Raw genomic sequence first — 25,204 nt, forward strand, 5'->3', positions numbered from 1 at the left:
TTTATCAGTACGTTAAAGTGCTGCCGTGGGAATTAAACAGTACTGCCGGGCACGCTCACGCTTTCACCGCATTTTATTTAACAACATGTTATTTTTCACTTATATTCAAGTGCAGAAGCTCCAATGTGTTCCAAATTTGCCCAGCACAGAGGGAACACAGGAAAAAAAAGTCCTTCCAATGGCAAACTAAGAATTTGTACTGACTTTTTCAAGGCAATTAAATAAACCAAAGGAAGGTTCGTTTCTTTTTTCAGACAAGAGGTAGGGAGGTACAGGGAGAAGGAAACACTGGCAAATCTCATTGCAGCACCTGCTTTAGATCCATCTCAAGAGAGATGAGGAGATCGCTGTAATCCACATGGTGGAGGTTCCAGTCTGGCAAAGTCGAAGCCTCCTTAAGCCGAAGGTGGCTCCCAGCTGCTAGGCTGCAGTTAGGTGGGGTTTGTTTTCTCCGGGTGAGGTTTTCACAGTCTGTATTACTCAAAGTTTTGGAAGAGGATCGGGAGTAGGCAAACGCTGTCACAGTATCAAAAAGTCTTTCAAAAATGAGTTTGCTAGAGAGAAGAGTGTAGTTTGTAAAGGACAGACCGTTCACGCCGGGTTGCCGATCCAGCCGGCCGCACCACGTTGCTCATGAACGGTTAGAGGTAGGTGTGCTCAGACGGTGACTTTCTCCATTACGCTGTCCGTGACATGCACCTCGTCGGCTTGCACCGTCACTGTGGCCGACTGGCCACAGATATGCTGGTGGTCCTTCCAGTCCTGCGAGGGAAGAGCAGATGGAAAGGCCATGAAGAGAAAGGGCCCTTGGAAAGTGCGCAGCCTGCAAAAGCACGCTGGGCCCCAACAGAAGCCCTGTTTGAGAAGCGCTGTCTCCAGCACGGATGGGCTACAGCAGGTCTCTAGGGCTCGGCCAAACAAGGCTAATGCCGGACAGGGAAGGAACCACACACTGGGTCAATGCTAGAGGCGGACACAAACTAAGCAGAATGCTGGCTTCTTAACCCAAAAACCAAAACAGGACATCAATGTCAGTTAGGTTGTGGAAATTTTACTAAAACAGAGTCAGAACCTGGACTTAAACCCTCTCCTGAAAGACAGCTCACTACACGCTAGGACTCCTGAAGGACAGCGCCGTACAAAGGGTCTTAGTTCAGTAACGGCAAAGGAGAGGAAGAAAAGGACTGACTTTAACTTCTCGTCTGAACTAACAAAACACTCCTCTACCTTGCTCAGCTCACGTTGAGGTCGCACATCACAGATCACAAATACAGGGGGAATCTCAAGGATTCGGTTACTGACAAGCACTTCAAACTCTCCCACCCTACTACAGGGCAGAGCACCAGCTACAGGCATGGGCTGGTGTCCCCTTAGAAGTGACAAGTTGTCTAGGAGGGGAACAGAAGGCGACTACTCGGTGCCACTTCCCAGTGCACTCTGCACTGAGAGGACAACAGGGTGGCGTTACTGTCCGTGAGGTGCCTGGGGAGGCGGCAGGTAGACTGTGTAAGTTTTCAGCAAGCAGCATTTGTTCTTTCTTTGGAATTTTAAATCTTTCTGCTATGCAGACAGGGGACTTGGCCACCGTTGCACGTTGTTACAGGCAAAAGAAAAGTCAAAATTCTTCAGCTACTCAATACACCCGGCCTCAGTTGATGAAGACTGAGCCTGGACAGCCTGCAGAACTGTAACCCTGGCCAAGCGAGACCATCCTTTCCTCTAAAGCAGGGTGCCAAGGGCCTTTGTAAGGAACCTGTGCGAAACGTGAAGCACAGCAGTTTCCTCCACCGTACTTCCTCATACCTGTTCCCACCACCCATGTTCAAAATCTTATGGTTTGTCCCACTGTGTCATCTGTAGCATCACAAATAATGTAAAGATAAGAGAACTATGTCCCCAGTGACACAGCAGGAGCACAGGTACCGAGGAGTGTTCAGCTTTCCAGGAAGCGGCAGGGAAGGGTTGCAGAAGTGCTCCCAGCTAACTGGTCCCCATGGCTCACACAGCGAGGTGTCCGCGCCCTCATTTCTGGGGTCACTCTGATTTTTAGATCACCTTTGAGAAGGGGTGTGCAAATCTTGGGACCTTCCCTACCCATTTGATCCAGACCCTGACCCTGACCCACAGACCTGCCCCAGCACTACAGTCTTGCTTGGAGGTCCACCTGGCAGGGTGGCTTTGGGACGCTGGAGCTGCTGACCCGCGCAAGGCTTGTGCTCTGGCTGCCTGCATGACACGGCAAGTTCTGCTCCCCGTTCCTCTCGCCGTGCTTACACCCATCAGGAGGCAGGCAGAGCCGTCTGGCTCTCCCCAGGGTCACACAGCCCTCTCTAGACAACTGAATCTGCAACTCACAAACAAGCTTATACCTTCCGCTGGCAGAAAGTGGAGCAGTAGTTGACTTTATGGCATCCTGTGCACTCGTTCGTTGCCTCACGACCGCAGTTGACGCAGGACTGCTGTGAAAACAGACAGCAAAGTGACCACGTCAGAGAGAACAACAACAGGGAGATCACCAAAGCGTAATACAGGTGCTGTAATATGACGTGATGCAGGAGCTGTGGTAAAGCCCCCATTTCCAAGTATATCCTCAACACAGGAACACAAAACAAACAGGCCCAGCGGCTTCTGGAAACACTGTCAGAGACCCACTCTCCTCGCCGTGTTACCAGGGATCACTCTGTCAAATGAAATGCACCTCTCTTTGCCTTTCTGGTGGGCAAGAAGCCCTTCAAAACCGTGGGTGAGATATTGAGTGGTCATGGAAATCTGTCCACAATACCACGAAGATGCCTCCCTCCACATAGGTCGTGTATCTTACCAACCACAGCCAGGTTATTGCAGGCTTCCGCAGGAGTCAGCCTTAACCAAGGGCAGGTGTGTTCCAAACAGCGGTGTACAGGCTATGCACAGGCCATCAATACCCAAGCTCTGAGTCTATCTCCAATTTAAAGTTTTAAAGGCAGATTTGGCCGGTGGTTTTGTTTGGTTTATAATCCTGCATATGTCTGAGAGAGGGTCTGAGGAAGGACAACAAGAGTAGGCATAAGGATGGGACCCTTCAGTTTAATCTTTCCCTGTTTTTTGAGAGGAAAAAGGGATCTGCTCCTACGGGCTGAGCAGGCTTGTTCCTTTGCCAGTCAGCAGCACGGCTACATGAGCAGTGTCCCAATGGGGAAACAGAAGGCAGAAGAGTAAAATTAAGAAGGCTGTAACAGGAGCAAGGACTTAAACCTGGAAGTAAGGCGAGATAGGATACATGGATGAAAAATCACACCTGGTTTTGACAGGATGTTTTTCTGTCTATCACTTTAATCTTGTATCAGTGACACCAATTAACATAACCTGTATATTTGGGTGGAAATATCATTGAACTACCACAAAAATAAGCACTTCACAGAGCATTCCATTTCCAACTCATTAAATTACTGACAAATCATTAGCACGTCAGAGCAGCAGTGTGAGGCCATGACAGGAAGCGTTTCTCAGCTGTGAAAGTATCGCAGGCGTCTTTAGTTCCACCAGCTCCTTCTCTCTTTTGAGCATAACCAGCCTAACAATCAGCACCCTGATTAACACCGAGTTCATCACACCATCTGCTCACATCTTACCAATGTACCTACAGTTAATAGTTGGTGTGAGTGAACTATATTTGTATTCCTGATGTACGGTCGGGGATTCAGGCCACCAAAAAGGGGCTTAAAGCTGCTCTTTGGGACTTGCAAAGCCTGTCCCAAAGGGATACTTGGTTGAGGCTGTTCATAACCTGTACAGTACTGGAAAATGTTGAAAATATACAGTGCGTGCGCTTGTACCTGGAGAGCTTAGAAAGACTACTGAATAACACGTGGAGCTAGAAGGGCTTAAATCATGGGTCCTGAACTAACTCAACTCACACTCCCATTCAAAAGCCAGAGGGAATCATGCAGTTTTGAAAACTAGCTCACAGGACAAAAAGGAAGAGAGTTTCCTTCCCATCACACCTCAGTGACAGCCATCCATTAGAGCTGCAATACCATTACTCAGAGGTGAGTGAGGTTGATTAACCTGGCCAGATGACGGTTAAGGATTGCGAAAACCTGGAAGGCTTGGGAAAGGGGACACACTCTGCTCAAACAGAGCATTAGTCCTGCTAGGGAAAGCTCAGATCTCTGCCAGAAGGCAAGGCCAGACACAGAATACAGGACTTCTGCAGCAATGATAAAAAACTCTGCATCTTTAAATGGAACAAGACAAAGAACAAAAGACTCTTCATAAACTATGAGACATCCCCATCTTACCTTGATGATGATTTCTGTTTTCCCATCCACGTCTTCTGTTTGTTGAAATAACTGGTTCTGATATTGCTGCAAGGAAAAATACACCAGACTTGTCATTTCACAGCCAGAGTATGACGTGAGGGGTTGAAAAGGGTGCTCTGTGTGGAGGGTCCTGACACTGAGCTTGCTTCTGGCAAGCCCAAAACTGCAGTTGCAAGAGGACAGAGGGGACCCTCACCCCTCCCTTCTAAGAGAGGGACACTGTGACCTGATGTGGAGACAGATGAAGCAGCCTGTGAGAAAACGGCCTGAGGTGGCAAACTGCCAGTTATGTACAGCATTTACTCAAACCCCACTCTCCCCACTCCGTCCAGCCAAGCACTCCTTCTTAAAACAGGCGGCTGAATTGCCACAAGGGAACTGCATCCCCCAACACACAAGAACCTAAGAAGGTAGCAAAGGAAACATGAGGAAAATGCCACGGTAATAGGGCCAAGTGCCATCTTCTTGGGCCAAATTTTGGGTCAAGTCCAGTGATCCTAATCCACTGACAGGCAAAAGAGTCTGACAGGATGGCACAGCCCAACAGAATGGATTAGGGAAAAAAAACAGACAAAATTAACACACTCAAGACTTTAGAAACAGCATCAACCATCACCATTATTCCTCCTTTTAATAAAAGCATAGAAGGGCTTTCAAACAGTTTTTGAGTTAAGCAGTCCTCTGGAGGTGACCTTTAAAGCACACTTCGGGTGTGTTGCAGATTTACTCCAAACCAGGTCAAGTCCAACCAGGTGCTGCTCCACCCATTGCCTTGCCATGCTCAGCAGCCAACGCTGCTGAGAGACAGGACTCCTAAAACAAAGGAATTCAAAGCCGATCCCGATTTGATTATGTGCTAACCCTGATTTAAATTTGTTGCGAACAGTTAAAAAGTAAGAAAAAACCCGAACCCCCACCTTCAGGCAAAGCAGGTTTATCCAGGAGTGACTGTGGCCCAACATATAAGGAGATTAAAGGCTTAATTTACAAGTGTCTCTATGACCTGACATCACAGCATTTATTCTCCTGTGAAATCACAACCTTCAAAACCTTTATACTACCATGACACAAATTCAAATTTAAAAACTCTAGGGAGGTGGAGGAGGTGGCAGGGAAACCTCTTGCTGTACCCTGCAAGGGGTGTGATTGGGTTCTGCCATTATTTAACAAATAGGCAAGACAAGGCTAATTAGCGAGACAGGACACATGGACAGCATCCCCAATGCTTCCAGTACTGCATAGGCAAAGTGTGCATCATGTGTATGGAAATTTCAAAATTACTATTTTGAAAACCAAAATTGCGTCCAAGCCATAAGCATTCCTGTGAAGACAGGGAATACACTGGCAAGCTTGAGATGTGGCCTCTGGCCTAAGAATGAATCCTGCGATGTCTCAGGAAGAAAATGACCTTGATTCTTGAGAGAATCATTAGTGTCAGTGAGCACCAGCCGTGGAGAAGCTGGGACTCAACGCTTTGTGCCACAGCCTCTGCCCTCTGCCACCCCGCACACAGGCAGAGAGCTGGGCTGGCAGGAAACTGCAGATTCTTCAGGAAAGGTTAAAATGAGTTTTCCACTGTTAAGTGAAAGACAAAGGACCCATGTTAAGAGTACCGGCCTAGGAAAACTGCGTAATGTTTCTGAACTTCTTTTCAGTGAAGAAAGAGGAAATACAGATACCAAAGCATGCAGTGAGCTGGCGTTTCAACCCAGCTTGAAAACCTTTGCACACATAATCCCAGCTAGTACCGTCCCCTCCGCAACAGCCCACGCAGAGACAGCGCCAGGGCTGAACACGCTGAATTCCAGTTCTGCGAAAGTGCCGCAGCTCCAGAATTAAAACCCTTCCCACCACCAGACTCCACTTCATCCTCTGCAAGTGTGGCTAATCCTGTTCTCCAGAGAGATTGCCAATGGGAAAGGCATCAAGAGGAAGCCCAGCCACCTCTGTCCTTGTCTGAGCCACAGCAGCTCCTCCACCTCTGCTCTCAACCCCCAAAACCTGCTGATGGAAACCACACATTTAACCCCCTTCTGTCTCCTTTGTGTCTATCCACATAGCGAGTCCTCTGGTTCTGCACAGCCCGTGGCGTGAAGAATTCAAGCCATTCAACTATGGAGGAGGAAAAGGTGTGATAAGAGAGAGGATCAAGCTAGACACATCCAGATCTCTCACAAAACCGGCTCCAGAAAACCGATAACCTCCAGTTCTCAACTGTTTTCACTGCTGCTTTGGAGTACACAAACCATTATTTGCTTACTAGAGCTACATTTCTTAAATACCCGACCCTTTTTAGGTTAATTTCATACACTCTAGCTCTGAATTGTTTTAATCTTTCTAAAAAAGAATTCAGATGGTCCAGCTGTTAGCTGATTTAATCTTCCACCTTGTTTTCAAAAGGGCCAGGCTCCAAAGGCATCACTGCATTACAAGAAGAGGGCTATTTCAATTAAAACACTTGCCAGATTTCAACACCGATTTTTTAAAATTTATACAGAAAAACTGTTTAACACATTTCCTGAATACCTTTATTATCTTCCAGCAATGTTTTCTGGCACAGAGTTTGGTGAGTTCATGTATTCTCCCCCTCCTAAAGTTTATCTGATACAAACGATGGCTTAATGCACACTCAAAAAAATTACATCGCCAAAGCACCCAGAGCTCTGTGCGAAGTACGGTCTTTAATCCACTCCTTTTGGGCCAGTCCAGCAAGTTGTCAAATATCTCTTGTAAGAGACACTGAGCCTTTGTTGCCCCACTCACTCTCTTCCTAAATGTTTTTCCCCAAATCAAAAAAGGCAGTAAACCCAACGTTCAGAGAGTAACCAAAGACCAGATATGCTCAGTCACAAGCTAATTAATGACGACAGTGGAGAACTTTCTCTTAACAGCTGCATGAAGTTCTGACAGACCCGTTGTATTTAACGAATCGCACGCAAAATGCTGCAATTCAGAAAAAGCTATTTTGATATTTTCGTATTTTGCAATAAGCATGACACATTTTAGAAGTTAATATAAACACTGAGCTGGGGAGTTTATGGGCTGCTTTTCTTTCAGAATGTCATTCCCCAAGACTTCTGGGCAACATAAATGCAACTTATATTTGGCGTATGCCAATGTAAAGCCGTACATGGGCTGAGCACCAGCTGCACGCGCGCCTCTTGCTTACACATGGAAAGCACAAGGCTTACGGCCATTAATGTTTCTTAAACAGCTTCATGTCTGGAACTAACTCTGTGAGGGCTCTGCTTATTAATGAAGGAGCTCTCATCATCCACAGGCACAGGAGATACTGCAGACAGCATTCACAACAGGAAAGGTATTTTTAACCACTTTCTTAGACTCTAGAACAATTTTGCTTCAAAAGAAATTATTGCAAAAGAGATATTTTTGTAAATGCGGGAATTGTAGATTTCGGGTTTACAAATTGTCCTTATTTCTAGGACTTATAAGGTTGAGGCTGTTTTACACAGCCTTTTACCCAGAGATCCCACCACTTTGCAAACTGGTAGGCAAGCCCCCTGTGAAGGAAGTGTTACCCTTATTTTAAAGAGTCGGCCCTGAGGCCCAGAGAGGCCGAGGACTTACCCAGGGGCATCTAAATAACTTGTGGCAAAGATGGAAACAAAACTGGGAAGAGATCCTCAGCCTTGAAATTTGCCCAGCAAACCATAATCCTTAAACAAATTTACAGAAATTAAAAAGGACAAAGACAGCAACAGAGTGCATGCAAGGACTTCCAAATTACGTGCAAGAAAACCCCTGTTGGTGAAGCCTTTAGCTCCAGCACTTGGGATCTGACCTACAGTTTCTTCAGAACAGCTACGGACATCACCAGACCCTGACTCAGGACATGATATGGCTGTAATCGTATAGTAGGGAGGCAGAGTGAAAAAAAGACTCATGTCAGACATGAGAGAAGAGTGGAAGGCAAGTGTATTTTTCCATATTTTCTATCATTGCCTATGGAGACAGGCATTTATACCGCACTGCTGTACAGCCTGATGCCTAAATGCTCAGCACTTCCCAATTCAGCCCCCCTGTTGCTTTTGAGGACTCTGTATCTAGGTATCGCCATGTGTTTGGAACTGCAATTAGGGATCCCATCCTCCTGCAAAACTCAGTTTAGACGTGCCATCTTAAGGAAGAAACATGACTGCAGATGCTTCTAATTTATGCTGCACTTACAATTTTTTACGGTTTTCCCTTGCTACATTTAGCAGATCCTCTTCCTGCCACAGTTCCTCTCTGATGTTGGCATTTCCACCTTCAAAATGATATAAATGAGGGGAATAATGTATTCCTAAGACTCCTTTGAACAGTCCTGGATAATATCATTAGCAAGCGTGACCAGAATGAAACAGTGATGTCCGCTCTTTGACTTCACAGATAAGAACATAAGCGTACAGGCAGCACAAACTCCCCTGCTCACAGAAAACTCAGAGCAAAAGCCTGCCTTCCACAGTTCAGAGCTTTGTGAGTCCCACAAGCACTTACCACTGCTCAGTATAGAGTACAACTTCTGGTATTGAAAGCCAAGTCAACCAAACTGCTGCTATATGGGAGCAGACTGGCTCATTTGTGATATTTAATGAACTCCAAAGCTCATTAAATAATAATAAGTGAAACACAATATAGTAAATGATTTGCAATATCCAACAAAGCATATAAGCTGTGATTAAAAATTCTTAATGCTTAATTTATTGTTCTCTAGGAAGACTGAAACAAAACTAGCACACAAATAAGTTTTCCTACAAGTTTGCTGTTCTTGCCACTTCTTCTCTACTCTGCTTAAACTTGGGGCCCCTTCAGAATTCCTCTGAAGGGCAGGTAAAGACAGTGCTGTCCCAAGCGCTCCGTCTTGCTCTTCTGTCGGAAGGCAGAGGCCATGTCCCTGTTTCGCAGGGATGACAGAGGGATACGGTCAGGGATACAGACGGTTACAAGATCAAAAGTGCTTGAACTCAACATCCTCAAGCGCTGGGACACTGAACTGGGGGAATACCTCTGCACCGCTGTGAAAACTACAGATACGTATTATTTACGGTCATGGCAATGAAGTTTGTGGATCCAGTTGGGAACCAGCCTGCTCCTAACAGATTTCTTTAATCCTGCTACGTATTAAGTCACTCTTCCAGGAAGAGCTGAGTCTACAGCTCTATTACAATTTAATCTGTTGTGCCTTTGCTGTGCAGCTCTGATACAATGTCACAGTCTTTCACTTCTAAATACCCTAGGAACATCCTGCTGCACAGAAATTCTGCAAACCAGTGGCTCTCCTACAGAGAAGCACCCACGCTGCTGCGTTCACCGTCTCCGCTCATGCAAACGGAGGAGGTGGCAAGAAGATTCCCCCCGTTTGTTAGCCCTTGGAAGTTCTGTCAGTGTAACAAACACAAAGTAGAGATAAAGCACCTATTTTCTTTGTATTAAATTGGTCCAGCAAAAATCAACAACAACCAAGGTAGGAAGGCACCTCTTTCTCCCTCTCATATACCTTAACTGGCAAGAAAAGCAGTTTGACCACACACACAAGCAGGGTGGGGAAGAGACTTGCGTTACAAATCAGGGAAACATTCACGAAATCAGAAAAGCACCTTTGACCAACACAAAAGCAGACAGCCAATTATTTGACATTTATTGTAATTACTTCCAATGCCAGCCCTGTACCCAGAAACCCACAGTTTTTTCCAAATATGGAATTCACTAGAAGGAATTCAGAAATAGCTACTTGCGATATTGCCCAGATGGTTCCAGAAGCTAGCACACAGCCACAAGCTTGAGAATTGTTATTGGGACATTAAAAAAATACCACCATGAGCAAGTGTTTTTATCAAAAGACAAAGCTGTTGAGGTACGGTAAGACACACAACCTGTATAATTGGGCATTCAATAGTTACTGGGAAAGGGGCTTCCTCTGGAAACAAAAACATGCTCATCCTTGCCGTGTAAAGTCAGCACTTTAATCAATACACAGGAGTGATTTTAACTCCCATTCCTGGGGCAAGAAGAAACTTGAAGTACACTGAAGTGAGCTGGATTTGGATCAGAGGGTGAGGGGAACGGGCTCTGAACAACCGTTCCAGAAACCACTGTAAGGATAAACAGAAGGGAAGACAGCACATAAACTGGAAAAAGAGCAGAGAGCGAAGTTAAACAAAGTCAGGTGTTCATCTCTAAAACGTGTCAAAGCTTCCATTTTTCGGTATCCCACGCTCTACACAGCTTTTTAGCAGCAGACAGCCCAAACCTGGACAGCAGCACGAATACCCATTCCGCCCAGGCGGAAGGCAGGGAAGAATTAGACTCTCAACATATCACACACCTGCACATCAAGGATGCAGCGTACAGAAGAGTTTAGCAGAGACAACGTGGCAAAGAATATCAAAGACGCTGCAAGGACTGTCATAGGGGTTCTCAGTTCTCAGCAAAGTCTTCCCACACACATTTCTTCAAGGTCTCTTGCTGCACACTCGTGCCTATGAATTCAGTGGAAAGCTGACGTTAGCAATAACGCCGATGGCAACAGCAGATAGTGTGGTGTACAGGAAGGGAGTTCATCAGCTACCGACAATGACACCAGTTTCACAGTACATTGCCCCCCACCTCTCTCCCTCAAGTCCACACCAGCAGCTGTGGATCTGGGGGAGAAGGGGAACGCATTCAGCAGTGCATGGAGCCAGATTCAGGGCGCATGCATGAGCTGGTGTTAAGAAGAATCCAGGGTCCCTACCATGCATCAGTTAAAGAGAAGAAAAGCAGGGAGAAGAGGGCAGTCCTCGTAGATAATCCCTTTCAGAGGAGAGAAGGGCCACTGGGTACAAGACAATACTCCTGTAATGCCAGCCGGCCTTGCAGTCTCACCACAGGACTCATGCGAGATCAGCTTTGCTTGCACAATGCTCAGCAAGACACCTCTAAATTTTACTGCTTATCTTCCCCCTAAACTCTACAGCTTGCTGTTCTTTTTATCCCTCTGCCTCTTCGGGCCGTCGTAAGCCTCTTTGATAGCCCCACTCACTTGACGTAAAGAAAGCAGCCAACACATGGCTGAACACTCACCATCTTTCCTATACCAGGATTCAGTGTCTCATAAATTTAAGGATGGCTGATGGGACAGCTCAGGACTCGTAACACCAAACGGTTTCTATTACTAGCCTGCCACCCACAGCTCTTGGAATCCCAGAGCACTCTATTCCTTTCCCCACGATATGAATAACTCAGAAAGATTTCTCTTGGTAATAACACTCTCAAGACATTAAGAAACAATTTCTAAGGGCTACCCCTCTTACAGGCAGTGACAACCAGTGAGGTACTACTCTGTTCTTCACTCAGCCAAAAAGATGCCCTTGGCTGAGCCTTCTCACCTGCTCTGGCATAATTACCTCTTTCCTCTCCACATCAGCTTGAATTTTTGCTTGCGTGACAGCAGCCTCGCGGAAGGAGGAGCTGGCCTGTTTGGCCTGTTCAATGAGCGTCTTCAGCTGCTGGGCGGTGTTGAGCAATGAATTGACCATCTCTTCCAAGTACAGCCAGCTCCGCTGCTCCGTCACTTCCAGCCCGTTCACCACCGAAGGGGATATGGCTTTGGTGGGCGTCGTGGGGGGCACTGCCAGGGCAGGGAGTGAGGTTAACACTGAATATAAAGAAAGAAAAAGAAAATATATAGAATTAGGGCATTTCATTTCCATAAAGTGGGGGGGTGTCATGGTTTTTGTTCTTGTCATTGTGTTGTTCGGTTGCTTTTTTTTAAAAATATGGTCTGCAAAAATTTCCAATCCAGCTAAGTTTTTGCTAAACAGACCTACCTTCTGTGACCAGAATCAAGTGCACAGAATCAGCTGTGCAGAACAATCCCTTGGGGCGCTCTCAAGCCCAGAGAACAGAAGAACATGTAGTCCCAATCCTATTGTTTACTCTGGGAAGGAATTAACACCTTCCAGCACTGCTGCAGAGAGGCACAACTAAGCAGTGAAAAGAAGCATTCCCAGGGACTCCTCCACCACTGTCATCACAACGTTCCACCTAATATTTCCCTTAACTATCACTAAGTAAGGTTATAAAAAGTCATTCAGTGACCCAAAACATCAAGTTTTCTGAAATATCCTGATGTCACTATACAGATGTCAATTCTCAGGTTGCAACACTACAAAAAACAGGCACCGATCCACACCACACTCCCCTACGCTTCCTCAATTCTGATCTTAACCATAACCCTGGCCCAAGACTGGAATAAAAGCAAGACAGTTATCATCACTGCAAAATTACATGTATTACAAACATGCACTTTCCAAAACCATCAGTTGGGAAGCCCTTTAAAAAAAACCCTCAACAACTGTAATTTCTTTGGACCCCTTCATCCTGCACACTACCCATAAAACAAACTACGGGCATAAAAATACACATACCACACTGAAACACCAAAAATTTTAATAAAAGGTATTCACAGCTGTATGTATCTGTTTCAAATATCCTGGGTATTCTGCACAGCAATGCTCTGCACAGCAAATGCTCTGAAACCTCTCCTTGCCTAATCCCAAAGGTGAGAGTGAATGTATACAGTCCAGGTGGAAGTTTTAGCTTCAGACACTAACATCCTAACATCTCCTGACATTTGCTTTACATTGACTGTGTTGGACAGTTTTCAAGAAAGAAATTTCTTGTCTGCAGCCCTTTCCTCCAGAACCCTAACTACAACTCTTCACTCTTGTATAAACTAGAATGCCACAGGTATGAAAACTAAATACAAAAGGACAGAAGCCCAGCAATACTTCTAAGCATACACTCCAAGGAACATTAAAAGAAGAAAAAAAACCCAAACCAAACAATTATTGAGGTGTTGCAGTCTTTACTTTTCCATATCCTAACCATAATCTTAACAGTAACTGCAGTTTGTAGGAAGCCACCAGAAGGAAGCTAAACTGTCCTGGTAACCTCATCACACTTTCCTTGAACTTACCTCCAACCCCCTCAGTTATCAGGGCTCTGCAGTCCTCCCTTTCCCAAAGCCTGAGTTAGACAATCAAAGTCCTAGAAAACCAACAATGTCTGTCTTAGCCTTACCTTTGCAAATGTTTCAAAAAAACAGCAGTTATTGTGTCACCAAAACATCTACTTTTCACAACACTAGGTTTGCATACACACTGGGAGATCACAGTATGAGGAAATTAAATCTAGATCCAGGAACCCAACAATCCACAGTGCAAGCTCACCTCAGGCAACATTTCCAGGAACAAATGTTATCTGGCCTGACTTTTCCAAAGCTTAACTCTAACTAGCGATAAATACTTGCCACCTGCCCTAAAATTAACTCCAAGACATTCACATCTACCAACAGCTGACCTCTAAATTCCTCACTAAATTGTTTGCTAGAAAAAAGAGGGCACCACCAACTTTGGGGCTGTGCAGTCTTATTACCCCAAAATCTACTATTTCAGTCCATTTCAGGATTTTTCCTTATATCTTTAGGTAGGCGTTTCAGAACAATCCAGCACACAGAAAAAGCAGTAAGTACTGCAAACTGAGAAACCACATTCCTTCCTAGATAATTCTGCATTGTCAAGGGAAGAGCTGTTAGTATTCCAGGCACCAAAAGCCAATTAGCTTCCCTGATTTTTAAATAGTGAGCAACACATGCATATAAAAAACCCAGGACCGTTCCATCTGATGGATGCTATGGCCCTCAGAGAAACGTTGAACACAGCCAGGAATTTAACTTCAGAAGCACTGAGCCATTTAAATCCTATTCACATCCTGCCAGTGTCTGCTTTTCTTTTTGAGGCATTACCCTTAACTCCTCTAGCACTTCTGCCACACAGCTCGTCTCCCAGCTCCCACACTGCCGATGCTATGGAAGATAACGCACTGACAAAGGTCTTTGACCATCTGCAGCGTTACAAGAGAGTGCCCCGCAGGCAGCTGCAGGCAGTGTAGGTGCCACTGCTGGGTACTGACCACGGTTTTCATGAAAATGGGCCATTACTGGACCCAGGTTCTTTGCCTTGAAACCCGAGTTACGAAATTTACAAAGCGGGAAGTTCTTGAACAAAACATAGATGCTGAAGCGTCTGAAAGGCACTTTATTCTCATTTACTTTATTATCAGTCTCCCATCGCAATCCGTTTTGGATGTCATTACAGATATAGGCACACTGGTCTGTCTAAGGTGGCTCCAAAAATAAAGGCAGAAACAAGCCTCAAACCTCTCTCACTGAAGGACAGGGACACAGAATAGCAAACTGCACAACCTAGTTAAAAACATAGAAGAGCAGACCCCCCTTTCTGGAAAAAATCTTGACTACACTTCAAGTGGTGCTTAAAATTCAACTGTAAATACTGTCCTGAAAAAATTCAGCTGTAAATACTGTCCTGAACAGCAACAGGCTCACACACCTTCCTGTACCAGGCTGCAATTCCAGCAGTTCCACTCACAGTGAACCTCTCCTTTAAAGCATCTGCAGACAAACAAGACTTCTTCCAAGACAGCAACTAATTTAAGCGTATTAACACTTTAACCCTTTTCAAGTCGTATCTGGTAGTTTTTCATGCAAGCAGCAAAAGCTGAAAGAATCCAGCACAGATTCGGAGAGGGAGAACAAGTCTCAAAAACCACGGTCCTGCAGGTCACGGTGTGTTTGATGCACGACCTTTCCTGACAGACAGCATTGCAAGTTCACCGTACAGGTAAATGGACATTTTACGCTTGACAGCCCTTAATTAAAATAGTAATTTCAACCAACTATTTGCACTTAGATATGAGTAAGAGATAAACTGGTCTTTTATCAGTAGCTGTTTGCAGAAGAGCCTTTCCCACTGCTACATTTCCAGCACAATATTTATCCCAACATGGCATTTGATAACTTATCTAAGAGGAATTACTTCCAATTCCTCATTTTGGCATAGGTGTATCAGTCAAGAGAAAGTATTCACTGCTGGAAAAAAAAAATCAATGTTTAATTAGTAACATCAAGATCTGACTAAGACTTAAAACCAACAACAGGATTTCATTCTGGACAGAGCAGGAATGCACTGTGCTGCTCCAAGTAAGTAAATAAAAGGTCATACAGAGGGGAGAACACAGGCTTTAAAAAAGAAAGACTTCAGACTGCACAAAGGAATACAACATGTTTACGTGACCTTTTCTTGATGTCTGAGAGAACAGGAACAGGGATCAAAACGTGCCTGCCTTACAGCTGTCAGCGAGATCAGTAAGTATCAAAGTAACTTCACAGAATTATATAAATTAGAGAAGTAAAAGGCCTATAAATTGCCCATCCATCAGCCAGCCAGTGGCAGACTACTCCCTGCTGTATCTCTTGCCCAGGCTCGATAAAAACACACACAGCAAGAACAACACTCCAAGTTTGCCATTCCAGTTTCTTCAACACTTCCAGTTTCTATCAGTACGAGCACTGTAGTTCACTTAATTGATCAGTCAGCTCTACAAATGAAAGGTCATTAAGTTTACGTAATATAATTACATTTGAAGAGATATTTGATAATCAGTTGAACCTGTCCTGTCAAACACTAACGGGCTGATTTGCATTCATCATTTTTCACACCATCTTTTCTTTTTTTTCACTCCAGAGTCTATGTGACCGCAGCAGGGCAGGCTCACGCTGCACTTGCTCACCAGCACCTATCGTTCCAGCACAAAAGTCAGTATTAAGGGATGGAAAACTGACATTGGACACAAGAGTAGCACACCAAACCTGCCCAAAACTGCCTTCAGCATCTATCAGTGGATTCATAAAGAGATGTGGGAATTTTTAGAAGGGTTTCTGTGACATAATTTTAAAGGGGATGGTCTGAGGAGATCAAAAAATAAATAAATGTTTAGCCACAGTGCCCAAGTGGTGACAAAAGCCTTGAAGCAAAAGCCTTAGGAAAGACAGGGGACTGCAAGACGATTTAGGAAGCAGGATCACAACAGCCTCCTCTGGCAGAAACCAACAAATCAAAGTGCTCCCCACCGGAGTGAAAAACTTTCCAGAGTGCAAAATCTGCTTGTCCAAATCTCAAACACCGCAAAACTCATAAGCAAAACAGAGCAAAGTTTATTTTTCTGCCTCAGTCCTTACCTTTGCCAAGAAAGAAGATTAGAGAGTAAATTCAAGCACTGCTAACTGTGTCTCACACGACAGGCATAAAACATACCGATTTTGGGATGAGATGTTGGCAGTGCGGCTTCAGGAAAAGGTGAAATCTGACAGTTGTCCTGGTAACTTGGGTAGTGAGGTTCTGGGTGATTGACTCGGCAAGGCTGCTGGACGTTGGTATCTTGAACTGCAGAAGAACAACGGGCATTACGAATCACTGTATAGCACAGCTTCCAGGCATTTCTTATGCTTCTTTCACCCAGATCTTTTTTTACCTTTTATACAAGTTCCTACACTCTATGATAATTCCAGGGGTTGCAAATGAGAAACAGTAGCATGATTTTACACAGTCAGCAAGCAAGGCAACCTTGCACTGATTTAATCTCTCTCTGCTTTTACTTTTAAAGGCAAAGGTTACCTCTGGCTTCCCTCCCGCACACCTATATATTTACAATAATCACAGGACTCCAAACGATGGTTCTCAGAGCAGGCTAGTTCCCTCAGCAGAACTCAGAACCCCGTGTATGAATCAAACTGAAAGAACTGAAATATATGTCATGCATTTATATTTTGTTTGATTTATTCTGCCATTTTTCAGCATTTATTCAGCGTTTTTCACTTAGTTTCAACACCCAGCTAGTTTTCTTTTTTTGGTAGTATTTTAGGACAAAGGAGGAGTGAAAAAAATGACAGAGATGACCATAAAACCCGAGAAATCAGCAGAGGTGTACATTAGCAGCTGCAACATCTGGACAAAACTTTTAACTTCTTTTGTGCAACTGGTAAGATTTCAAACTGCTGAAATCATTTCAAAGGAAGGACAGCAGGTTACGTATAGTCTCTCTGTAAGCTCTTGAGAAATAAATCCTTTGAGCAGCATTCAAAATGCTTCTTCCTATAGCAGTGGGCACCCAAACCTTTTTTTTCTCCTTCTCACAGATGTCTAGCAGATGTGCACCGGAACTCTTACCAGTGGCTCCAGTGAAAACATCACCCTGGGACGGACTTTCCGAGATAATTGCTGTGGCTTCCACTGTCGATGCACGGTCAAATGTCAGAGCGCCGGAGGTAGTGATCTGTCCAGAAGGAGTCACGGTGACTGGAAATATTAGAAGTACTTTCATAATTAACACTCAGCGCGGAGGCCTCGGTTGTTTAGCTGTTGATATCCCTGTTCTGAATCATCCAAAGTCAGAGAACTCACAGATCAGTAAATGGCCTGTGACAACCCAAGTTTGGATCACACCTATGACCAATACAATTGGGAATAGGAATAAAAGCCCCATTTGGCTTCTGACGGCACTGCCGGCCTCCTGCAAGCCTCTGCTTATGCTCTGGGTGTACGAGGCCAGAATGTTCGTTTACAACAAACTGCCTCCCCAGTCACCACCTTTTCAATTATTATATAAGCAAAAACTTTACACCTACCGGAAAGATCCAGATGGGCCCACAAAACCCATCAGCATCTGTCTGATTGTGATTTATTACAACTTTAGCAATACTACTTAAAGCGACATAAAAAACCTGTGGATTACAACTAATTCTATGCCAGTTTGGTTAGCTGGACAATTTTAGCTGTCTGTCTACACAGAGTGATATAATATGCTTGGCCAATGCAAAGAACAAGTCACAAAATCCTTTTGGATGAATATACCTGAGTGCCGCCAAAATGTTTAAAACCCTTTCTAAACAGGATTAATTAATCTGGCACCATTACTTGGCAATGGGCCGATTCTGTGGCACACTGCTCAGCCAGACGGATCTTTTCGCAAACAATAATTCAGTTTTAAGACACTGAGGCTACAGATTCATGCCTGGTGAAATATGTGGCTACTACCAAAACAAGCAGTCCTCCTCTCTCCCAATGCCAGCATGAACAAACGTGCAATCTCACACTAATGAACCAATACAGATTAAACCTCTTTGGGGGATAAAAAAACCCTCAAAACTCTACAGAATCCTTGCATATTTCTCTTCCTGCTGCTGCTGGTAATCTAATCTTACTTTCGGCTGTTCTTTTTTGGATTTCTGTTGCTTCCTCCTCAATTCACCTTGTAATGTTACCATCCAGATGATGCTAGTGTGATGAGAGCAGGAGGACACGTGAACATGACTGGGAACGTGTGAGCTGGATGAGCTTGCAAGTTAATTTCTGTTCTCACACAGATGGTTTGACAATCAAAAACAGTAAGTTACAAAGTGTGTCCTGAATGTCAAAGAGGAATTTGCAGATGAAAGCATCACCTTCTGCCTCTTTCATTAACGACTTTCAGGCTGTGGATTTCATTCCAGCTGCTTAGAGCCTACTTTTCTATGTATTTCAAGAAATAGTACAAATCTTACTCCATAGCCCCCACCAGCTCCTAAAGGACAAAAACCAAGCTCAGGGGAGGGACTGGGGATTTCTGGCACAGCAGAGAAGGGCCAGCCTTCACCTCAACCTAATTTTAACAGGAGGAAACTTCTCAATTGTCATTTGTGAAATACCTACCTGAAACCCACTATGGATCAAGGTCAGGACTCCACAACTCCGCCTGCACTGCCAGGCTGAGAGACCAGGTAGAGGGGGGAAATATAATCCAGACCTCTCTCAGAACAAAATATGAAACCTACTGCTCACTGCAAAAGGATGTTAAGAAGCTTAAAACTGAGTCTCCTGGAGGTCTAGAGTTGCACTTTTTCCTACTCGACTTGCAGTCCCAATGTGGCAACACTGTGCTAGTTTCTACAAAATAGGAAGTGAAATTAGCTAAAGACACTGAGCCGATAAAACTATCCAATGAACAGGAAGTGGCAAAAAAATGGGCCGTTTTTCTCAGCTGGCTAGTTCCAAGGGGCCACTGATAGACATAAAATACCTAGTGTGGCAACTCTTCATCAAAAACGGGAAGCAATTTTTACCAAAGAACCTACAAGTAGTAGCAGCTGTGGCAGGAAGCAGAGTGATGTTTTTGGGGCAATCCTTCTTCACTGGTGTTGCAGGCATTTCATTTTCTTTTTTCCGCCTTTTATACGGTACAAAGAGTCGTACAGGGCCACTCTAGGCAAAACACACAAAAAAAAAAGAAAAAGAAAAAAGGAAAAGGCATTAGCTGAGGCGCCTCTTTGGGGACCTGGGGTTTACTTCTCATCTTTCCAGATGTAGCCAAGGTCAAGCAGCACAAATTCCCATGGAAGATGTGTGGTTTGCAACAATTGACCAAAAAACTCCTACTTCTCCAAACCAAAAGAACTCTGTGAAAAAAAAGTTATGCTCAGCTCCCTCCAGCTGAAGAGGCACAGATTCAGCCTTTTCCCACTATTATTTAAGGAGCAGAACCGGGCAAATAATTGACTGCTGGCCAAGGTGGTGGAAGAAAAGAGAACAAGAGTGAGGAGAAGACAGGAAGCAGTTAGTTTCAGGTCTAGGAAACAAGCAAATCATCCAGTTCATAGCAGAAGAGAAATGCAAAACACTACTTCAAGCCAAGCTAAAGACTTCTGCTTTCAGGACTTTAACTTCATTTTTCAAACAAATAAATAAACAACAAACTAAACCCAAAACCAACCAACCAAAAAACCCAAGCAGTTTAATATGAAAATATAGATCCAACATAGAGTATTACATTACTTCCTTACAAAAACATTTTTTCCAACTCAAAAAACTGTGAAATTTGAGTCCAAAATCACAAATAGTTTTGACATCCCCAAAAGACATTTTACATAAATACATTATTTAGAAAAGAAAAAAAAAAAGAAGAAAAAAGCAACAACTATTATCCAGTTTTACTGAGGCTGCTACGCAATAGTGCTAGCACTTCCTTATCTCCTTTCTTTATGAAGCATGGACAAAGCACGCTGCAACCATGGTACTTGTGAACATTTCTAGGACGCTCACAACCTGCTCGCAAATGGCTGTGGCAGCTTGACTGTAGGATGTAAAACCTACAACTCACCAAAGTCATGTCGTCACAGCAAGCAGCACAAGTGCAAGAGGCAGCATGAGGATTTAAAATCCCATCCTGAAATTAGAAGATTTCTAGTTCAGCATTAGAGTCACCAAAACCACCGAGAGCAAGACTGTATTCTGCTAAAAGATTCAGAGAGCTCCCAGAGAGACGCACCCATCCCCTCCGAGGGACCCTACACAACAACAGAGAGGCCAGCTCCCCTACATCATAGTGATGGGGTGAGCGGACAGGAGGAGAGTGAAGGAAGAACAAACAATTTTCAAATCAAAAGGCAAGGATATGTGAATTTGAGACTTTATATTAAGTTTCTGCCCAAGCAGAAATCAACTGTCAACCTAATGGCAAGGCAAAATTCTCCATGAGACTCCTGGACACTGCAGGAAATAAAGGACCCAAAGTAATACTCAATAACAGGGCAAGTGAAGAATACGTTTGTCAGGCAAACAGAATTAAGCAGATCAGGTTATTGAATTTTCATATTGAACAGTATTGAATATTGAACAGTATCACGGGTGAGAGCTCACTTCTCAATTTCTGCGATACAGCTCAAGGCTGGACTTCGTCCTGCATGAACTGTAACCCTTTCCACATACAAGCAAGATTTGTATTGTGCTGTTTGCAAACACACCTAGAAAAATTCCTCTCACATCAGCGATTCTCAACAAAATCAAAATGTTGCTTCCGAGTTGCCGCACGGCACCATCACACATAACTCTGCAGAGGCAGCGCACACAGCTTGGACTGCAGCGCTGGGCAGACTCTGCCCAGACTCTACATGTCCCTTCTGGCAGAAAGGAGGAAGCAAACTTAACCTTACGTGAATAAGGCACTGCAGTGGCCTCCCAGCATAGCGGATGCTCCTCTTCCAGTCTTTGCTGCTGGCTCGTCCCGCCATAGCTTCAAATTCAGTGGGGCTGTACCAGTTGTCCCCTTGCTTAATGCACCTACCACGGCCTCCTGAAATAAAATAGAAGAAAGAAATTGTTAGTAAAGGTTAAGAATCATTTTGCCACTTTCCTAGAGAAGTAAATACTGAAATTGCTGGACAAAAGAGCAGTTAATCTATAGCAATCACCAAATATGCCCATCTGCTACTTCTCATCACTCTAGGATAACCATGCCCATTTATTATTTTGGCTGTCACAATGACTGTGCATGTTTAGACAGCTCCAACTTTGGGCCTCACCAATGCATCAAAAGGCTAGAAGAAATTACTCATCCACAAGAAGAATAAGTCTTTCTTGGATAAACACCATGAATTTAAGCCCTTCCTTAATTTGCACTTGAATTTCTAATCCTTCTGGTCGTGAAGAAAACTCTCTATCCATGAAGCAAGCGCTGTGCTGTGCAGTCAGGCTTGCTGACAGGCAATTTCTGGTGCTGCTTCTTCAGCTTTCCCACAGAGATAAAAGAGAAGAGGAGGGGCTAAGGCAGCTAAGGAGTCCCATTAGGAGACAAGCTCTCTATTTTCCATTCCAGCAGGGATTCTGCAGAGCTTTGAAGAAACACGGGTCTACTTCTGAGGCAAAAAGAACATTAGAGGAGTCAACCTATTACCAGGGAGACTCGCTGCACAGCAGCCTGTATCTTCACAGATTTAGAGAAAAAAGTTAAAAAGCCTCTGAAGAAAGAGCAAAACAGAATAGAACAATAATATCGAAAGGGACTAGGCTGGCTAGGAAACTGTCTTTTTTTTCCTCATGATCAGCCCTTAAAAGTAGCCCGATTAAAAGAAGAGTGCACTGAGTGAAGAAGGAGCCATCACACTTCCTCACCCAAGAAGGTCAGTGTTACCTGAGCCGAGTCTGTTTTTATACAGAATGCCACTGATATTCCGGCACCTCACCGGAAGCTCGTTCTCATACACAGACGGGTCCCAGTTATACTTGGTTCCAGTTTTTTCTTGGGCTGATGTTAAAGGGGTAGGAGGAGACTGCGGTCCTTTGAAAAAAAGGAAAAGAAAGGTGACAGCAACCAAAAAGCGCGCTGGCTATACCTTCACGCTCTCAGCTTGGCTGGGGCAACAGTGGCAAGTGGTTAACTGAAGCAGCTGACACCTCTCCACAGCAACGTGAGTTACATGGTGCACCACAAAAAACTCAGCTTGAACGTTCTGAAAATGGCTGAAAATAAACCAAACTGCCTCTTAGGAAAGACGCTCTAACAGCGCATTAAACGCTGAGGTTGTAACCTGGCGTGGTGCAAGCAGCTGGCTGGAACTTCCCCTTCCCAGAGGCCGATCCTGCAATGTGTTTCAGACGGCTGAAGGTTTGCCATGCCATCGTGTGGGCGCAAAGGAAACTGCCAAGCAGCCGTGAACAAAAACCTTCGCAATAAAGGTGTCAGCTATTTCAACACTTAAGTATCAGTGAGCGGCCTGAATGGAGAGAAAACTATATTCAAGGACCCTTTAAAAAGAACCCACGTGCAGAACTAGGAGACTTATATTTTTATTATCGATATTAGAATGACCCATCTGCCTTTGAGGGTGTAGAAAGGCATGCAACAGCCCAGCAGCAGGGCAAGATTTTTCAGGAAGCTTATTTGCAAGGGTTAGGGCAAAGAATAAGAAAATTAAATATATTTTTGACAGGAAAAAACCAAAAGAAGTAAGTATTCTTCTATTCCCAAGAAATACAAAAAGTACCACGTGAAAAGGGGACAAACGATCCTTACAAGGCCACTGCATAATATTATGCTCACAATGTTTTCTAATCCTAGCAACACAATTAAAGTGGAGAAAAAGCAACCCCTCCAGGAGAATGACACTTCAGAAACAGATTGCCTTATACCTGGTGTGAGAGGTGCTGATGGTCCCTTCAACCCTGTGGTTTCTACAATGCTGCCGTCTGTGTGAACCACTATGAGAGTGGCTTTTTCAGTATTCAAGCTGTCCCCAATTTGGAGGGCCGTTCTCCCAGACTATAGAAGAAATAAAGAATTTAAATAGACAGAGTTAAAATACCAATGTATTTTTGTATTCCCCCAAATCTTCTCAAAGGTACCCTAAGCCACCAATCAGTATGGAAGTTATTTGGTTAGTTTTTGAGGTTTCAGCCAACCAAATTTGAAGGTTACATGTGCCAGGTCATCAGTTCCATTACAGAATGAGTATATGGGGGTGGAAAGGTAAAAACACCTCTCCAAGTGATAAAGAAAAAACCGTATGCCCCCCCGCTAATGGTTTTGTGGCTTAAAGCCTGTATACTGCAATGAAAACATATCTTTGACCTTACTACAGCTCGAACACAAACCGAGCCCTTCATTTACACTAAGAAAGTCCGTGGGACTTTGGCGAAGGTCCTCAAATGAAAGGACAGACTTACCAACACATGTCCTGAAATTGAAGCTGCATTTGCCACAGATGTAGTGAAAACATTGTCTGCGGAGGCACTGACATTGGCTACTGTCACTGTGGTGACCTCTGAAATGTAAAACAGACATGAAGTTAATATTCTGCTGCATCCAGAGAGCCTGATAAACAGCTAAACATCAAAAAATACAATTGCATTTCCCTCTTCCTTCCTATTCAAAATTAATTTTATTTTTCATGACACCTTTAAGTTGTTATAAACACGGTCATTCTCATTTTTATTAAGCTTCGGGTTGAACCTGCTTTAATCTCCTTGAGACCGTAACAGAAGTTATCAGCACGTGATGAACGAAGGGAAAAATTAATCTTGCATCTGTACTAAAAAACCCAAACTGTGATGCTTTTTATTAAAAGAGGGGTGACTGGCAAACATCAAGATAAAGAGAACTGACTCTCCCTCCGTGATATATTAATTTCTAGGGTGCCATTACCTGTATGCTTAGCCCAGTTAAAAACTGTCCAAACATACAGCCAAATGTTTCTACGATGCACAGCGTATTTGACTGCCTAGCTAAAACCAGAGGTTTTTCAGTACCGCACATGGAGTAAGAGTGAAAGAACACCACTGACGCTCACATGGAGATACCAATCCAGGCGTGAGGGGCTCTGACATTTTCTGTGTACCACAGCTTGCCTTCAAAACTCTGCGTGTTTCAGGGCACTTTGTTAACAGGACACAGGGTCAAGGTAATTTTAAGATGTACAAAGGCAGCTCTTACTCATTTTACTTTACAGGGGGCGAAAACAGCATGTCGTGTAACAGGAGAGTGTCATTTTGTAAGGAGTCTGGGAGTGACTCAAGCCTCAGCTCGGACCTGCCCTTTCTTCACTGCACCCCCTGAGGCAAATGACTGCATTTGAACGCCGGACAGGCGGGAGCGCTGCAGGGAGAGGGCCGGGGGGCCGACGGCCGGGGCTGCCGGCTCCAGCCGCGGCAGCCCCGAGCCCCAGAGGTGGCTGCGGGGGCCGAAGGGGCCGGAGGCAGTCTCTGCGTGGCGGGAGCCCCGGGCAGAGCGGCCGGGGCGGGAAGGCGCTGCTGCCGGGGCTGAGGCGATGGGGCTGAGGGGAGCTGCGCATGCGCACTCCACCCGCCCTGACCTGCGAAGGCGGCGGCGGCCTCGTCGGCGTTCGGCAGGGGCTCGGCTCCCATCTCGATGTGCTCGGCATCTGCCGCCATCACCGTCACCGCCGTCACCTGCGCCGCCGCCTCCTCCTCCTCCTCCTCCTCCTCGGGCTCCGCCTCCGACTCCGATGCCGCCGCTTGCGGCGGCGGCGGCTGCTGTTGCTGCTGCTCGGGTCCTTCCGCCGCCGCAGCGGCCGCCGCCGCCACTGCGGCCGCCGCCGCCACTGCCGCCGCCTCCGCTAAGCCCAGCTGCTTCGCCGCCGAGTCGGCGTCCTCCATCCGAGGCGGCCGGGAGGAGCCGAGCCCGCCCGAGCGGGCCCCAGCGCCCGCCGCTCCCCCCCGACCGCCGCTGAGGAGGGT

General features: G+C 45.0%; 1 protein-coding gene across 4 annotated transcripts; it reads right to left on the minus strand.

The window, feature by feature from the left end:
- Positions 1-66: 66 nt before the first annotated feature.
- On the minus strand, positions 67-25,134 carry DEAF1 (DEAF1 transcription factor). 4 transcript variants are annotated; one of them, XM_075501779.1, is made up of 13 exons: positions 24,820-25,134; positions 23,675-23,772; positions 23,141-23,270; positions 22,143-22,289; positions 21,166-21,305; positions 20,334-20,399; positions 19,312-19,438; positions 17,369-17,497; positions 16,457-16,585; positions 11,687-11,937; positions 4,281-4,346; positions 2,370-2,459; positions 67-762 (listed from the first exon to the last, which is right to left on the minus strand). In XM_075501779.1, the coding sequence occupies exons 1-13, from the start codon at positions 25,121-25,123 to the stop codon at positions 658-660; spliced, it is 1,782 nt and encodes a 593-aa protein (XP_075357894.1). In that variant the 5' UTR covers positions 25,124-25,134; the 3' UTR covers positions 67-657. The 4 variants fall into 4 exon arrangements, with proteins under 4 accessions (XP_075357894.1, XP_075357897.1, XP_075357895.1 ...); XM_075501782.1 differs by lacking the exon at positions 24,820-25,134 and adding an exon at positions 24,441-24,576; XM_075501780.1 differs by lacking the exons at positions 67-762; positions 2,370-2,459 and adding an exon at positions 2,550-2,680.
- Positions 25,135-25,204: the final 70 nt, after the last annotated feature.

The sequence above is a fragment of the Mycteria americana genome, chromosome 5 (genome assembly GCF_035582795.1).
Source record: "Mycteria americana isolate JAX WOST 10 ecotype Jacksonville Zoo and Gardens chromosome 5, USCA_MyAme_1.0, whole genome shotgun sequence".
NCBI lineage: Eukaryota > Metazoa > Chordata > Aves > Ciconiiformes > Ciconiidae > Mycteria > Mycteria americana.

What these genes read in the sequence shown, in the direction of transcription:
- DEAF1 (XM_075501779.1), bottom strand. Translation starts at nt 25,123, where the DNA reads ATGGAGGACGCCGACTCGGCGGCGAAGCAGCTGGGCTTAGCGGAGGCG. An exon ending in TGCCACAGCTGCTACTACTT is followed by an intron (nt 17,498 to 19,311) that starts GTAGGTTCTTTG and finishes TAATATTTCCAG; the next exon opens with TCACCGTGACTCCTTCTGGA. An exon ending in AACATCTCATCCCAAAATCG is followed by an intron (nt 11,938 to 16,456) that starts GTATGTTTTATG and finishes CTTTATATTCAG; the next exon opens with TGTTAACCTCACTCCCTGCC.